This window comes from Phasianus colchicus, chromosome 4 (genome assembly GCF_987193195.1).
Source record: "Phasianus colchicus chromosome 4, bPhaCol1.hap1.1, whole genome shotgun sequence".
NCBI lineage: Eukaryota > Metazoa > Chordata > Aves > Galliformes > Phasianidae > Phasianus > Phasianus colchicus.
The window spans coordinates 18,296,136-18,313,624 of NC_143439.1; the positions used below are offsets into that span (position 1 = coordinate 18,296,136).

The window sequence follows — 17,489 nt, forward strand, 5'->3', positions numbered from 1 at the left end:
ATTGTTGTGTAAGGAAGAATCACTGTGCTAGACTTAAAAAGCTTTTTTGATAATAATTTGGACAGTGTCATTTGTTATACAATGGCTTTTCTCATCAACTGTACAAATAAAGTGGTCTTTTGTGTAAATCAACCAGTGAATATTTATGACAGGTGCATTCACCTTTACTGCCACAGCTGAATCAGTTGGTATTTATCATCTGGGTACTGCAACGAAAATGTTCTTAGATCTAAAATGGTATCAGAGGGAGGATGAGCTAATGACTGTAAACCAGCTTTGAGGTAACCATAGTGCTCAGCAACAGCAAGAACCTTGTAATTTGGATGAAATACAGTGCTAAGGGTGGATAGATGGATTTATTGCCATCTTTCTCTTTTCCTAGCTATAACACAATCTGAAAATTTATTTTAAAATATTTCATAGAATCACTAAGATTGGAAGAAGAAGAAATTTTTCCTCACATCCAACCTGAATCTCCCCTGGTGCAAGTTCGGGCCATTTCCTCTTATCCTATTGCTTGTTACATGGGAGAAGAGGCTGATCCCCAGCTCACCACAACCTCCTTTCAGGTAGTTGTAGAGAGTGATAAGGTCTTCTCTTATTCTCTTCTAGCCTAAACAGTCCAAGTTCCCTCAGCTGCTTCCCATCACACTTGCATTCCAGACCTCTCACCATCTTAGTTGCCCTTCTCTGGGCACGCTCCAGTGCCTTGATGTCTTTCTTTTAGTGAGAGACCCAAAGCTGAACACAGTACTCAAAGTGCAGCCTCACCAGTGCTGAGTACAGAGGGTTGATCTCTTCCCTGCTTCTGCTGGCAATGCTATTTTTGATATAAGCCAGGATGCCGTTGGCCTTGGCCACCTGGGCACACTGCTGGCTCATGTTCAGCTGAGTGTCTATCAAGACCCACAGGTCTGTTTATTCCACACAGTCTTTCAGCCACTTTCCCCAAGCCTGTGACATTGCCTGGGGTTGTTGTGGTCAAAGTGCAGAACCCAGCACTTGGTCTTGTTGAATTTCATCCCACTGGCCTCAGCCCAGTGGTCCATCCTGTTCAGATCCCTCTTTAGAGCTATCCTACCCCCAGGCAGCTTGGTGTCATCTGCAGACTTACTGAGGATGCATTCAGTGCCCTCCCCTAGTGTATCACTAAAGATGTTGAACAGGAGAGGTTCCAAAACCGATCCCTGGGGAACACCTTTTGTGACCAATTCCCCACCACTCTCTGGTCTCGACCATCCAGCCAGTTCTTTACCCAGCAGAGTGCATCTGTCCAAGCCATGAGCTGCCAGCTTCTCTAGGAGAATACTATGGAAAACAGTGTCCAAGACTTCTGCATCTACTTCTAGCTCATTTGTAATAAGAGTGTATAAGATGTACTTGGAGTGTGAGATGTTAATTTGCTGTTCATTTTCCATGGATTATAAAAGCTCGCTGAATATACAAACTGTTTTTGCTGCATGAAGTGTGTTGGCCCCAGCCTATTTTAATCTAGTACGTCCTAAACATTACACTGTAGGACATTTTCTCCCTCTGAAATTTTTCCTTGGCATAGAAATAGAGATGTTAAATAGAAGTCATGTAGTACTAGAAAGAAGAAAAACTATGGTCCACATTTGTAATCTGGTGGTAAGGAAAATTATAGAAGGAGTAAAATTTATTTTTTACTAAGATCAGACAGTGGAAATCAAGAATGTCATTGTTCTGTGTGCATTGTATATATTCTGTAGCGACCTCAGTAAAAAGCTAGCTATCACAACTCCTTAAATCTTGTGTTAAGGAAAGCTGTTGACTTTAAATTATCATGGTCTACTGAAAATATTGTCTCCCTCTTCCTATCCACCTCCCTGTGCATATTTTCTACCATAAAGATGGTGAACTTTCCATTGAAGTGCTGCTACTGTTTTTCTTAGGTGAGGTCCAAGCCTTTCTGCCAGGCTGGCCAGTTAAGGACATCTAGGTATCAGATCCATTGTCCAAAGGATAGCTTAGTTCTGTCTGCTCTGAGCATGTTCTGCAGTATCTTGTCTATAATTTGTGGTCTCAAGTTGCCACAAGGTGTTTAATAAACAGACTATGAAGGTTTTGGTGCTTTCAATTCATTTGCAATGTACTTTCATAGGTACTGATACAGTAATGACAAGTCTACAGCAAAGCTGGCATCTGAATTTTTGTCTCAACCAGACTCGTATCAAGCTGTGTTTGAATATGCCTGTCATGTCTTTGGAGGTTAGGGGGCAGTATGTCTTTTGCTGCAGTTTGGCTACATAGTGTGGTTGCAGCCTATCAGGTGTGTCCAGGATCGGACCTTCTGTGCCCTAGCAGCATCAAGCATGGACCCTTTGTACAGACTTGCCTTGCTGTGTTTGGCTGTGTTTGTGTAGTCAAGGAAGGGCATTTCCAGGAGAGTCCTGGATAAATTGTACTCCCCTGATCATTGTTTTCTAAACTTTCTAAGTCAACTTACAGTATCTTCAATCAACCACAATTTTGGTTGAAAACAGAATATTTGCTGACTTTTCAATTTCCAGCCTGCTTTAATTCTATAGCTGATGGTCAATCTCTGACTGCACGGCAGTACTATGTTCTTATGCCTGTATGTGTAGAGTTGAAGTAATGACTGTACAGTAAAAATCAGAAAAGATAATATTAACTAAGAGTGACTGTGAGATGAAAGAGGAGGTAATATGTAGTTCAGTTTTAGTATCAGTTTGTCTCTGTATGGCAACACTGTCTTTGTTCAATAAAGAAAATAATTAATACTGGTGGTAATGGACAGGATTTCTGGAAATGACTGTGACTCATCTGATTTACATAGAAAATAGGAATGCATCTCCTGGCTGGGCAACAGGTTGGCTAGCAAATCCAGGACGAAAAACACCTGTGTTCCAGACATGAACAGTTCTGGGGCTCTGCAGCAGAGCCATCTGTGCCACAGGTTGCTTGCCAGATTTTCCTGCAGAAGGAGTTTATCTATTAAAAAGATGATTCCACAGTGCAGTGTGGAAATGTGCCACTTTCAGACAATCCACGCAGGAAAGATAATGCTGCCCATTCACTGGTAGCATCTGTTCTTTGGCATTCACTTTGAATATGATGATTGCTAGTGACTTGCTGCTGAAATACTGGAAGCACCATCATGATTTAAATAGCATTTCAATAGCAGAATGTGTTTTTGTGTGCTCTCTGCCATTTCACAACGGCAGGTGAGTATTGCCATTATCTCAGTTTTTCTACTGGGTAGGCTGAGACAGAAGCAGAGTCAATATTTATTGCCTATCCTCCACTTTGTGTTGTATCATTGTGAATGGCAGAAGTAGTAAAGAAGTTTTAGGCAGCATGGTTTGGTGTCCTTCCTATTAGAATGGTGCTATTTTCCTAGAAGTGAATCACATTGACATCGTATTGTTGGTATGGTCACCAACAGTGACCAATAAATGCAGAACTGTAGAATTGTACTGGACCCACATCCCTTTTGTCTCTTCCTTTGGTGAAAATTAAGTATAGTTTGTCTTATTTATATTTGCAGATAGTCATGGCAAATGAAGCAATTTGGCCTATAGTCTAGTTCCTGGGACAGGACAGATTAAACAGAATATCAGGCAATCATTCCAGAAAATTTTTAAATTCTGGTCATGTGTCATTATGTTCTTGATTTGGAAGGACAAAGGCTATACCTGCATTTCCAGTTCTGGTGTCCGAGAGGAATATATGATTATATGCTGTAGAATGTAAATTAAAAAAAGGCACTGCTAGCCAAAGTCAGGCTTTCCCCTTGACATTTTTTGATAGTACACCTAGGTTCATCTAAATATTTTCATTGTGCTTCAGTAACTGGAATTCTATCTTGTAAGTTTTTTATGTAGATCTTTATTTGTTTGGACATGGAATCATTCAGTGAGTAAGCACCAGAATGAGGGGGTTAATGTTATTTTTTGAATAAAGCTAAGCATACTTGAAGCAGTTCAAACAATCTTCTTGCTTCTTAAATTGGTGTTTAAAGTGCCAAAAAAAAAAAAATCTAACATCTGATTAGATTGAATTTAATTTTCCTGATTTGGATATTAAATAGAATCTGTAATTAGTATCTGTTTCTCCTATAGGACTTTATTTTTAGGATAAGCATGCATTTTTTTTTTTTTTTTTTTTTTTTTGTCTTTATTCTTCAAGTGTTTAGTAATACTAGTTTTTTTGGCAGACTTTGAGAGTTGCAGCTTTGCAGTGCTAAATGCCTAAAATTGCTGCCATTTCTGTCTAGTTCAGTGTTTTAGAGCTCTAGACAAGACTCTGCTTGTTAGTTGTGACAGGCTGACTTCCAAGACTAAGCCTGTAGAAATACTTCTGTTGTCTGCTTAGCTATAAGCTACACTACACTACACTTGATCTTAGCCAAAAGGCGGAGAAGCAACGGAATAATAATTAAGCATGGAATAGGCTCCCCAGGGAGGTGGTTGAGTTACCATTCCTGAATGTGTTTAAAAACCGTTTGAATATGGTGCTCATGGCCATAATTTAGTGGAGAGTTGTTAGAGTTAGGGTAGCATGGTTAGGTTGTGGTTGGACTTGATGATCTTTAAGGTCTTTTCCAACCTGAGCAATTCTATGATTCTAAGCTTTTATGTGGTCAGTGCTTTACCCCTGAAGTGGCTTGGAAATCTGGTGCTTGAGGAGGGTGACTGTAACACTTTCTAGGTAGAATCTCTTTACTCTGGAAACAATTTGTTTTCCTTATGCTGTTTTGTGTTAATAAAAACAGGAGGAATGGGATGTGAATGTCTTTCTAATGCTCAGATCTTTTTTGATTGTGCCACTGAATTTCTCTGAAACCCAGAATCTCTCTGTCAATTTATTTTGCCCAAACCTGAAGTCAAATGCCAACATCAACATTTGTTAACACCTTTAAATATGTGTTTGGCCCCAATCCAAATTCACAGACATATAGCCAAGTAGCAAGTGTATTAACCTAGGGCTGGAAAAGAGGAGAGTTTGTACTTAGACATAGTAAAGTTCTTCTGGAGTTCAGCATAAAGACATCTCAGCTCAAGTATTTTCATCTTTCCTCAAAGGCTCTTCAGGTCTGGATGCTGAAGCATTCCAGCTACACTCCCATTGAACAACACAGTATTCACCTGCTGTAGTTACCAGCCAGGCCTTAGCTGTGTTTTTCTTTCCCTCTCCCATGCTAAATCCACGTATGACACCTCTTTTATCTTCTCAATGGATGTTATGTGGATTTCTTTGTTATTATGCCGATGCTTTCCTGGGGTCATGGGTTACATCATCCTCTACTGTAGCCTTGTTTGCACCCACAGGACTGAAAAACAGCAGCTGTGTGCTGGTAGTACTGATCTCTGGAAGGTTAAAGGAGGCTGCTGGTGTTTAGGTGGCTTTTTGGGAAGGTATTTGAAAGATTTCTTCACAGTATTTTTTCTCTAATTGAATGATTTTAATTATTTTTTTTAGTCTTAAAATTAATTTCAGCCTTTCTAAATGCCATTCATTGCCTGCCAGTGTACCCCTATGAGAATATAGTAACTGAAGTCCTGATAAAGTAGAATCACAGCACCATGCTCTGCTGCTCTCTGCAGCTTGTCTCAGTATTGCCCTGAGCTGTTATCACAATGTGCCAGCGTGATGTCACTTGTATCTCCTGCAATGTAGACCACCCTGAGGGTCAACTGCAAGCCCTTTCCTGTTTGACGTTATGGCTGTTCTTGTAATAACTCTCCTAGGGCTTACAGCCTGCCGTGCTCAGACATTCCTCTGATTTTCCAGCCTTTTGCAGTTCCCTATTACCATGTGAAAACAGAATTTTCTGAGTTTCCAGTAGCATAAATTATTTTGAAGTTCCCCATTCCATATCTACTCATTCTGTACTGGCTGCATTGCAAAGCTGCAACATTTTCCTGGCTTTTTAGAACAGCTTAGAACAACATTAAGACTTTTCAAGAGCTTCACTGGGATTAAGTTACATGGTGTTGCTGTGGGTAACACTTTTGAACCCAGCGGCAAAAAGAAAAAAGTCTGCTTCCTCCTCTCCTCTGCCTTCAGGCTCTCTTACTACGTAGAAGCATTATAGATTGTGATTTTCTTTACTTCACTGCTGTTTTTGAATTTTCTCTTGAAAGTTCTTTAAGAACGATATAGAACTACTATGATGACTGACTAACTAAATGAAGTAACTGCTAGAAAAGCTTATTAGTTTGATTTCTAGTGATTATTTTGGATGGGATCTGTTATGTGGCCACTGCTTCTTGTTTCAACACTTTAAGCACAAGCATAGTTCATAAACAAGCTCCAGATAATCTGAAGTTAAAGCCCAGAGGGGGTCTACCTGAAACTGAACAAAACATTTTTGTGAGACAAATTGAACAGCTTTTTGTGTCTTTCTTTTTCCCTACTTACCAATTAACATCTTCCTTGGCTTTTGATTTTCCTAGATATCCGTGGAATACAAGAGTTTTTGGACAAAGTATCTCAGCAGGGAATGGATGTGGCATTGCAGAAAGTAGAAAACAACATCAATAAAATGATCACAGGGCTCTTTGCCACCATGCGAATTGAAGAACTGAACCGCTACCGGGACACTCTGAGACGGGCTATTCTTGTGATGAACCCCTTGACAGCCAAATCATTCTTAACAGAGGTATGTGCTTAGCAGAGGTAATATCTTGCTCAATCTACGATGTCTGCAATTGTTTTTGACAAAAGATTCCGTTTATTTGTAATCATTTCAAGTAAGTATTTTAGTGGTCTCTTCAAAGATTATGCCAATTATCTTCATCTCTGGAAATGTGCATGCAGAACGGTAAAACTACATTTTGTGTCAACAAAAGCTCTTAGGGAATACATAGAAAAATTAGCCCTCCTTTATAAAACTCATGGGTATTGTTTTTCTATTTCCTTGTTTCTCATATCCATTCCTTAAAAAAAATATCAATTATATGATATAATGTTTGATAATAATCATGCAACAGTGGAATTTCTGAAGAACTGGATCTGAGTGAGGAGTGTAAGTTGATAAGCTAAGTTACACTTATTTAAACAAAATTTACAAGCAGAATGCAAAGTTTTCAACGCTCTATAAGATTTAGAGGCAGACGACTTGTAGAGAGCATTTATCTATGGCTTGCATACTTAATCTTTTACACAACATTGTATTTCTAATGTTTGTTTATTTTTAAAATGTATTAAGTCCTCTGTTCAATATGAATTTGTGATTAAAATACCTTTATTTTTTTTTCTCCGTTCCACAGAAATATACTTTTCCTCTGCAACAATTTCCTGTTGCACCTTTTTGTAAAATTGGTGTTGTATTTCTTGGTGTGTTTTGTTTTTGTTTTGCTGTTGTTCTTTTGTTTTGTTCTTATACTTTCATATTTCATAGATCTTCAGAAATTGATGTTCAAAACCTAGCTGGTTGTATGCAGTGTCAAATGAGTGACTTTTAGGAATATTATTTAGAAAAGGGATTTGGAATAATTTTTTGACTAAGCGTTCTCTTGTCCTCATCACCCCATTAATCTTGCTAATTCTGAGTAATTCTGAATATTCTGCACTGTCCAAATATTTGCATTGCCTTATAACATGTAAACAATTTGTGAGCTAGTTGTAGATTGTTCTGCACTATTTTCTTCACTCAAGGCAGAAAAGTGCCTTAGGTCACTGTTGTCTTTTACGTGTGAGATTCAGAGAATGTCATACCATATTTCTGCCAATGGGGGTACTGACCTGCACTCCAACAATCAGTGCCTGTGCAAGGAGAAATTTCTCGGGATAGCTTTGCCAGTCATAATCTGTTACTTTGTAGTTGAACCTGCAGCCATACATTACGGGTAAACAAGTTAATTATAAAGTTAATTAATTATAAAATGCCAATGGGTTAAGTAATTGCTACACAATCCATGTGTGAACATGCATGCTCGTTCCAAAAAGTGTGCCTTGTGCCCAGTCAGTCTGACCTTGTAATTTAGCTTAACCTAGTGGAATTAGCAAATGAAACATATGGTTTTAATAGGAAATAAATACATACGTAGACAAGTCTTATTTTTTTAATTTATTCTTATGGCTTTTCTGCCCAGAAGGCGTGTTTAAGCTGCCTAGCTGCATTTGGCTGTCAGCTTTTATTCTCAGATCTCACATACTCTCTGTTTCTTGGTCCCTTCTTGGATGACCAGTTTGGCTGAACTCCCTCATTGTTCAGCTGTGAAGAGGGTTCATTCACTTTGCAACAGCTGTAGTAAGTGTGAGCTTGATTACTATGCAAGTAACAACTTTTCCAGGGTAAATAGACAGTAGCTTGTGTAAATAAGCAGTCTGCAAACTGGAGATTCCTTGTGGCAGAGTTTATCTTCTCTTTGACTCATTGTAACATTTATTTTTAAATAAGAGCATGCAGGGTTTGAGCCTTCTATTTTGTTTTGTTTGTTTGAAGCAGTGTTGCTTCTTGTGTTGAGTCTTAGCTGAGTACTTCTTTTTCTCCACCCTGTGCATCTCTATATCTTGTAGAAAAGATTATAACTCTAATAGACAAGAAAGTGGAGATTAAAATGTGAATACAGTACTCTGACTGTGGAGATTAAAAATAAATAAATAAATAAATATGCAAGAACTTAACACTCCCCTCCCTTCTTGTCTTTTAACAGCTGCATAATTATTTGAGGCATAAAGAGACAGGAATACTTGGGTAGTGGAGCAGGTATCTCTCTTTCCTCTCTGTTAAGGGGTTAATGTAAAGTTAGAAGAAGAGACCAGCCATAATCTCTAATGTCTTTCATTGCTTTGATTCCTCCTGGCGGTGGGAAGAAATTCTGCTGAAGCAGCAAGATTTGATGAGGCTGATGATTGCAGAGATGTGGAGCTAGCAGAGGTAGGGACCGCTGCCCAGATCGATTTACAGAAGAATCTGGGAAAATCTTTTACCAGAGATATAGTGATGACTTGTTCAGTTTTCAGTAGAGTGATACACTTTTGTACCCTCAAATAATCATCCAGAACCCATATGTGAAGGAAATTACTCTCATCCAAACTCCTCTGATTACTGAAAAACACCTCACATGCAATCATTTCACACAAAAATTGCTATGTTACAAAAGTGCTGGAAAATGATGAGTATACAATATGAATACAATATGCCACTTGCTTGCTACTGGGTTTCTTGGTGTTTGTTCTTTTTGTTTGTTTGTTTGTTTTGTGTGTGTGTGTGTGGTTGTTTGTTGTTGTTGTTGTTCTTTATATTCTTCTGATCTGAGATGAACTTTTGATGAAATTCCAGGACATGAAAAGCCATATGACAAAAAATTCCAGGGTCAAACAGTAAAAGCAGAGAAAGATTCACCTGATTCTTTAGCAAAAGAGCAGGAGCTTTTTGGGCCAAGAATGTGTCTATCTTCAGGTCAACTTTGAAAGGATGGCATTTCAAAATGTTTAGGAAAGGAAAGAGAGCAACCAGTCCTGTGTTGAGCCCACTTTGCAGATCAAGGACTTACAAAGCCATGTGTGAGAGGGAGGAGGAACAGATCAGCAGACAGGTTGCAGTGTAGGTTCTGGGGGGAAAACAAAGCCATTTTAGGAAGCAAAGCTTACCAAAAAGATTTTTTAAATAGCTAGATGTCCTCAAGAGGATTGGAATGCTATCAGTACATCTCAGCTTACAACTTTTTTTCTATTTGGAAAAGGAAATATTCTATGAGGAAACTGCCTTGTTAACTTCATGTAGAAAAATGAAGGTGTCCTTCTGTGCAAAGACTCTAGGAGATAACAGATTACAAGGGAGGGATGATGCTGATGATCTGTTCTTAGATACAGTAGAGGAAAATTGTGTTGTTTAGCTGTAGACTTTACACAATGAAAATTCAGCAAGCAATGAGTGAAAGGAGCCCTAGCATTAGCAAAAAAAATTGGATGGAGTATTATCAGGCAAGATCAAGAGGGGCCTTATTCTAAGAAGTGAGGACTTGCTACAGTCAGTTCCTGTCCTCAGTGGAGGGATTACTATGCTAGCAGCAACCAAGGCAGATGTGAGTGCATACCTTGCTGCTCCTTGCTATAGCTCTCTTGGTTTTGCAGAATGGTTTGAGTTGGAAGGGATCTTAAAGACCATTCAGTGCCTACCCCCTGCTATGGGCATGGTTACTAAACACCAGATCAGACTGTCCAGGGTCCCATCTGATCTGATCTTGAATGCTTCCAGGGATGGAGCTTCCATAACTTCTCTGATTAACTTGTTCCAGTGCCTCATCACTCTTGTAGCAAATAAGTTCCTAATATCTAATCTAAATCTACATTCTTTTAGTTAAAACTGTTACCCCTTGTCCTATCATTGCATTCCCTGATAAAAAGTCCCAGTCCTGTGTGTTGACCTGTGTCAATACAGACAAGCTTATTATACCAATCTGCATAAGTTGCCTTTCATTTTCAAAGAAAATTCAAATCATTTAGCTTTCAGGCATTAATACAATTTATTGCACAAGATTTTTACTAATTTTTATATTTTCTTTACTCCAAGTTGGTGCGGAGTGATATTAAGATAACATTACCTTGAAGAGAAGCAAAGATATTACTTTCATAAATAAAAGATCTTGTTACAAATTAAATCTTAGTAAGTCAGGGAAAATAAGAAAAGCATGTAAACGAGATTCTTGCCATGTGGAATGCAAATGAAAGAGAGAGAAGTGAGTATTTATAGAGAACATAATTTCAAAATGCTGTATTATTGAACCTCTACTGTGATCTTTTTTTCTCATTATTGCTGTGAATAGAAGATATAGTGTCATTTGTTCTGTGAAATTTCATTATTATTCCTTGTGATAAGTGTTGTTAATATCATGTCTTCTTTTTGAAATAATAAGATTTTAAACTTGAGTGTTTCAAAAAATATATATTTTTTTTTAAAAAAAAAAAAAAGCTTTTTTCAAGTAGTGATATGGTTGTACCAGATTTCATCTTTAGATCTGATCATGCAGTAAAATCATGAATCTCTTAGCTCAAAGATGGGGATTTGCTCTAGTGTTACATAGCTCCCTAAAGCAGGCTTATTTCTTGACAAAACTTGTTTGAATTAGAAGAGTCTATTCAACATTTTGTCCACAAGGATTTTCATCCTTTGTATGCCTAAGGTCCTTGGAAGCTCAGTCTTGTTTTTTGCTTAGTTTAGTTGTTTTTTTTTTTTAGTTTTGTGTGTTTCTCGCTGAGCTTTATGCATGCTTCCTGGAAGCAGTCAAGGCCAGGCTGGATGGGTCTTTGAGGAACCTGATCTATGGGAAGTATCCTTGCCTATAGCAGGAGGATTGGAACTAGATGATGTTAAAGGTCCCTTCCAACCCAAACCATTCTATGATTTAATAATATCCTAGGGAATGTTACATCAACATTTAAGTGTGCTTTGTTCTTGCAGTTAATAAATAAAATTATCCTATCTTTAGACAGAAGTGTGATGAGATGTTAAGAGATGAAGTGAATTCTGCTGAAAATATAAGCTAAGGATCAGAGTGGTGGATCTGGGTGATATTTCCTTTCAAATCCATGGTAAAATTTCTGTAGATCTCCATGAAAGCAGATGGCAGCATTGTTTGTTCAGTCATGAATAGATTACTTACACTGCAGAGTTTGGAAGACTCTGGATGGACATCAAATATTCTCAGCCACCTCTGAAGGAGGTCACAGATGTCATATATGTAAATGTGGATTATGAAGAGTTATGCCTCATAACTTCAGCGGTTAAAATCCAATATAGCAGTGTCAGCGCATCTCTTTTCTCCTATATTTTTCTCTGAAGTAGACTGAATGCTCTGTTTTTTAAGGTTATCTTTCTCGTCCTTTCTTTCCCCCCTTCCCTGCCCCCCCAAGAATTTGAGCTTTTCAGACACACATTATCTTGAAAAGCACTTACTTTTTTGAAAGTCCATTCTTTATGCCATTCAGCATACCCATTGCAATTTCTTGGTATTAATAGCAGTGTAATTAAACATATTTTCTTTTCTTATTTTTTGGTCTTTCTGTAGCTAGAGACTTAGAGGATTTTTTTCGTCTGCAAGATCTTACAAATCCCTTTACTGTTCAGAATGTTGAACATGTTGAAACTTTCATCCTTCAAATGTAGAAGACTCTCATTTGTGAGTTTATTTAACCTGACAGAGGGGAAGCAAGTTTCTATATTTTCACATTTCAGTAAAAATTTTATCTAATCTTGGATTTACTGTTTAGTCCAGTTTATTGACTTTTTGTACTCTTGCAGCCTTGAGTACAGGTCCTTCGGATGAAGCGGGAATGATTAGATATGAATATCTGCTATTTTCCAGTTCTTGATGAATGAAGTGATGATGGGGTAGCTTTTTATGTGAACCTGCTCTCCATAAATACAGATTCAAAGATTAGATATTTAGTCACAGGCAAATGAGAATGGAAAGAAAGTTTCAGTGTCAAATAAGTTAACTTCAAAGGAATTTGCATCTCATGCATTGTCACCATGATCATAACCTAAACAAACCATTCTGTTTCTGTATTTTCTGTAAAACATCAGGAGGGACATGAAATTTAGGTTCACCATGTAATGATGTGGCACTATGTAAGACACTATACTTGCTGTATGTAAGATAGTTCATTTTAGTATCTGAAATGAGGAAGAAGCATCATGGGAAATCTATCCCAATGCAGAAGGTCAACATCTTCTTAAAAAAATTACCTGAAGCAGGTCCTTTGCACTGACATGAATTTTAGAGTTGTACCTTGCTGTTCCTGAAAAGTAAGTATGTAAGTAGGGTGGAGCTTAGATGGAACATATTGCCCTTGTTTCTTAATTGAAATTGCTAATAGCAGCTAGGGAGAACTAGAATGCAGGCATGCTCATCTTACAGTCAACTGTGCCTCCTATGCTTAGGTGATGTGAAAAGGGAGACAAAAGCCTGCTTGACTTTCCGGTCTGGTGGTACCAATATATAATGGTCATATATGCTTTACACCCTTTTCTCTGTTTTAATGCTAAAATGATAGCCTGACTGAAGAGTGAGTCAAAAAACAATCGAACAGGAAGATTTATGTACTTCACATCATATCAAGGAATGCACATATATTCATGTAGATGTATGCATAACAATGTGTGTGACAATAATTGTTCTTTGTCTTGTTATCAAGACTAATATTTAAACTATCAGTATTTTTGTAGTTGCACAATACCACATTAAAATTCTTCATCCCTGAGGATAGTAAAACAAAAATAAATACCCTGCTTTGATGTAAACTTTGACTGGTATTCTGGATTTTAATCTTCAAATTTTGGGATCACTTAATAAACTTTTAAATGTTTTTCTACCTCTAATTCTCTTTCTATGTCAAACTGTAAGTTTCAATCCAGATTCATGAGTCTAAATACAATTCTACTTTCAATGAAATTTCATAAGTAATTTATTGCAAATATTGAGGAAACCTTCAGCTGAACTGCTATGTATTCACTTGACAGAGAAGAATAGACGCTTTAGGGATTAAGTACTGAGTAGAAGAGAATTTCATATTGAGAGATTCATATGAGAATTTCATATTTGCAGTTGTGCGGACAACTGTTTGGTCATGTTTTCCTATATTTTTATTTTGGTTTTGTTTAAGTACATGACATTTAATGTCTTGGTACCTTGCTTGTTGCTGGGGATGTTTTTCTCTTGACTAAAACTAATTGAGGGGTTGACTTCCCATGATTTTTTGATATTGAAAAACTAATAACTTTCTTTTTCTTTTGGATTGGCTGTTATTTTACCTGCTTTCTTAAACTGCTGTCATAATTGATTATATTCTGCTTTTATTACACCAGAGAATTTAATTGGATGTAATAATTGTCCTTGATTTTATAGCTTTACTATAAACATCCCTGTTGCACTCCTTCTCAGACAAATGTCTTGCCATAGAGAACAACAATATAAAATATATAATGAAACAATGCTATTATATGCACATTGGGAGAGACAGTCAGTATATTAAAGTATGTGTTTTCCATGGGCCTGAGGGTGGCTGTCTGATTCATGTAGGTATTATAAAAAGCCCACTCTAAACATCTGCAAAACTAATGTGCAGTTGGCTGCCACGGGATGAGTACCTTTTTGAAGTAAAATGACAGCCAGAGAGGATTAACTTAAAGCAGCAATAAGATCTGACAAAACTATTTCTAATCCAATTCTTCCTCCAAAGTCACACTGCCTGATTGGCAGAACTGTTCTGCTTACTTCCTTCCCACCTGTAAATAGAGGGATAGCCAGTCTATTAGCCTACTCAGGTTTCTCTAAAATATAACCTGTTTCCAAGTTACCGTGAAAATTCACCACTGAATGTTTCAAACCCTGAAGCACAACTGATTCAAAATCAATTAATATTGAAATCATTTTGTCCATCTTTTAGACTGAATTGAGAAGAACTAATGAACATTAGTTCTAATTTTAAAAATTTTCCCAATGGTACTGATGAGACACTTTTTTTTTTTCCTCTAAAAAGATCAGTCCTTTCATAGTGTTACTTTGTAATTGGCTTATGAGATATAGTTGAGAAGGATCTCCCACAATTTTGTGGGTTTTTTTTTTTTTTTCCAAAATACATGTTAAAGTTTTATTCTGGTTTTAGAATTTTTTGCTACATAAACTTTAATATTTGCATCAATTTAAATTCTGTCTTTTAAAATTTGGTCAAACAAATTGGATAATTTGTAATTTGTAATGGCAAATAGATTAGCAGTATATTAGCAACAGTGCTTAGATCATTAGAAACAATTTCTGAAAGAAGGGGAGTGCATCTTGCTTTTGTGGATACTTCATAAGTGGCAATGATATTTTCAAAGACTGTTGTAAGATAATTTATTTTATTTTGAAAGTACTTAGCAGGCAGTCTCCACAGAGCTTAAGAACTTGTGGACTGTTTCTTTTAAGAGCTGATATTATTATTTAACAATAATATTTTTGAACCTCCCAACAATAAATTTTCCTAGTAGAACTTGTATTTAACTAATTTATAAATAATTTTAAATGATTTGGTTTTGTTCTAAGTGCTCTCATTTCAAATAGAAAATAAATTAATAGTTGTTATTCATCTCAGAATTTCCATCAATGAAAATAACAGCTGCTTCTGCTGATTGTAAGAATAGATGCAAAAAGTATCACTTCAGTTTTTTAAAATCATGCTATCTACTGATTTCCTATGCTGTCCAAACTAAGGATTTAATATATTAATAAAGCCCTGTGCTTCCTTGGAGGGTTCACTTGTTTTTTTCTCTATTTAAAAATGACTAGGCAGTCAGCACTACTGAAGCTGTTGATAAAACCAAATTCTAGACAGAAGAACATAGACTGAGTTAAATATTGCTCTTGGAAAAAAAACATTACACGAATGTGTATCAGTCTGACCTAGTTTTGGGATGTCGGTAACAACTAAGTCTTCTGAGGCCAGATAGGTATATATTTCCAGAAAAGTTGTCCTCAGGTAAACGCAAGAAAATAGGGACCTATGAAATAGTAAGTAAGTAATATATCACGTCATTACTTCTTTGGGATCTGTAGGCCAGAGCTTACCACAGAGCTGCTGAGTGTGCTTCTTTGGGATTTAGACTGTATCCTTTTTCTCCTGATATATTCAGCGGTGAGCCATTAGGTAGCTCTGGCACCAGCTGTGGTACCAGATAATCAGATGAATTTGAATGTTTTAAGAGTGGTCAATTTTATGAAACAGTGTTAAGAAAAGTGATACCATATCTCCAGCCTTTGATAGAGTTGTAAGCATATGAGATTTACTTGGAAAGAGAACCAATGTTTGTCTTAAGATTTATAAACATTTTTATTTTAAAAAATTTTCTATGTTTCAAAGCATATAAAGACTGGGAAGTAGCAGTAGTTTAGACTGCCAAAAAACATTAATTTAAGCATTAGTGTTTGGACATGTAAACACAGGGAAAAAGAAAAAGAGGAAAGGAAAAATTGCAAGGTGATGCTATTGGCTTCCTGTATTAAATGAGGCAAGAAGCCCCACTTGTCTGGTCTTTTGTACTTTATCTGGCTTCTGATCTGACATTGCTGATGAGTTGGACAGCCACAAATTCAGAGATTTTAGTTTTAAAGAATGATTCACATACAGCATTGATTTAATTACAGAGGTGGGAGGGCAGAAGATCCTTTACCTCCTCCTCAGGCAACTTGGGATAGTCTATTACAAGGCTTTCAGACAATTCCAGCTTGTCTTGACATACAGAAATAGACTCACTGACAGTGTGTGACTTGGCATTTCTCTGTGGGGTTATAGAGGAGAACAATTCCACAGGGCTATTGTGTATGTTATTGGGCATTTTTGCATTGAACCAAGAGTGAGATGTGTTTGGGGGAGGAAGTAAGTGAGGGAAAAAGGAATGGGAAGTGAATGAATGATACGAGCTTTCTCCATTTTCAGTCAAACCAATGATGAAAGAAGCTTCCCACAAGCTGTCCTTTAAGCAGTCTGAAAAAAAAAAAAAAAAAAAAAAAACAAAAACATGTATTTGGCATTTTGGAATACTCTGAGGATTGAAAGCTTTTCATGTGGGATTTTCTTAAAATAGAGTTCATGTTTGAATTGCCTTTATATGTATGAACAAAGAGATTTTTTGTTGTTTTCACTAATAGATATATTTCATAATTAAACATTTCAAAATAGAAATTTTTTACTCTCTGAAAAGAGGGACTACTGGCTCCACGGAATTCGTGGTTCATGGACAGCCCTGTAGCTGATGGCTGACATTTCCAGCTGCCAGCATGGTACAGGATGTGTTTTGTGGAAGCCTCAGGATATTTAGGGTCACAATATTTCCAGGTGCTTTAGTGTTCTGTGCATAGCAAAATGCAATTTTCCATCTTTTCAGGTGATCACACGAATGTTGGGCTTTTCAAATCTGCGTTGCATAATAACTTCTAGTTCCCATCAGAGCATGATTTAATGTGTCAGTCTTGCCATGAGCCTATCTTTGATTTTTAAACTATCTGATTAATCTGTGCATTCTTATTAAGGTCTGTTTCTCTCAGAATCTAAATTGTGCAACTCTGAATAATCAGTGTGTAATAACCATCAGCTAATTTTGAAATGTGCATCTTAGATCTGGATACATTTGCTAGTGTTGGAAAAGCTGTATAGCAGGGCCAGTGCATGTTCTGCAGCTCAGCACAGAGACAACCTTGCAAAACTCTTGCCAGCTGTGCACTTAAAATGTGTAATTGCATTACACTTCATGTCTTCTGTTAACTTTAATTCTTTGGAGCATCCTCATGATAGCAAGTTAAATGTGGATTTGATTTGTGTTTCTTCGATTTTTATTTTTGGCAACAGTGTGCCTTAATTTTAGGAAGTGCAAATTAATACTTATAAAATAGAATCATGTATTATTTATATACCGTTTTACATATATCCCTTTGACATGCATAATCCAAAAAGCCTGCTTGTAGTGCAGAAATCATGCCAGCATGCTGGAATCAGTATTTAAGGAACAAATTTGTGGT

General features: G+C 37.0%; 1 protein-coding gene across 3 annotated transcripts in view; it reads left to right on the forward strand.

The window, feature by feature from the left end:
* Positions 1–17,489, forward strand: part of GRID2 (glutamate ionotropic receptor delta type subunit 2) — a 690,114-nt gene that overhangs the window by 415,114 nt on the left and 257,511 nt on the right. For all 3 annotated transcript variants that reach the window (XM_090138802.1, XM_090138803.1, XM_090138804.1), the window contains one exon: positions 6,441–6,646. In XM_090138802.1, coding sequence (XP_089994928.1) covers positions 6,441–6,646 — 206 coding nt within the window. The remainder of the gene's footprint in view (positions 1–6,440; positions 6,647–17,489) is intronic.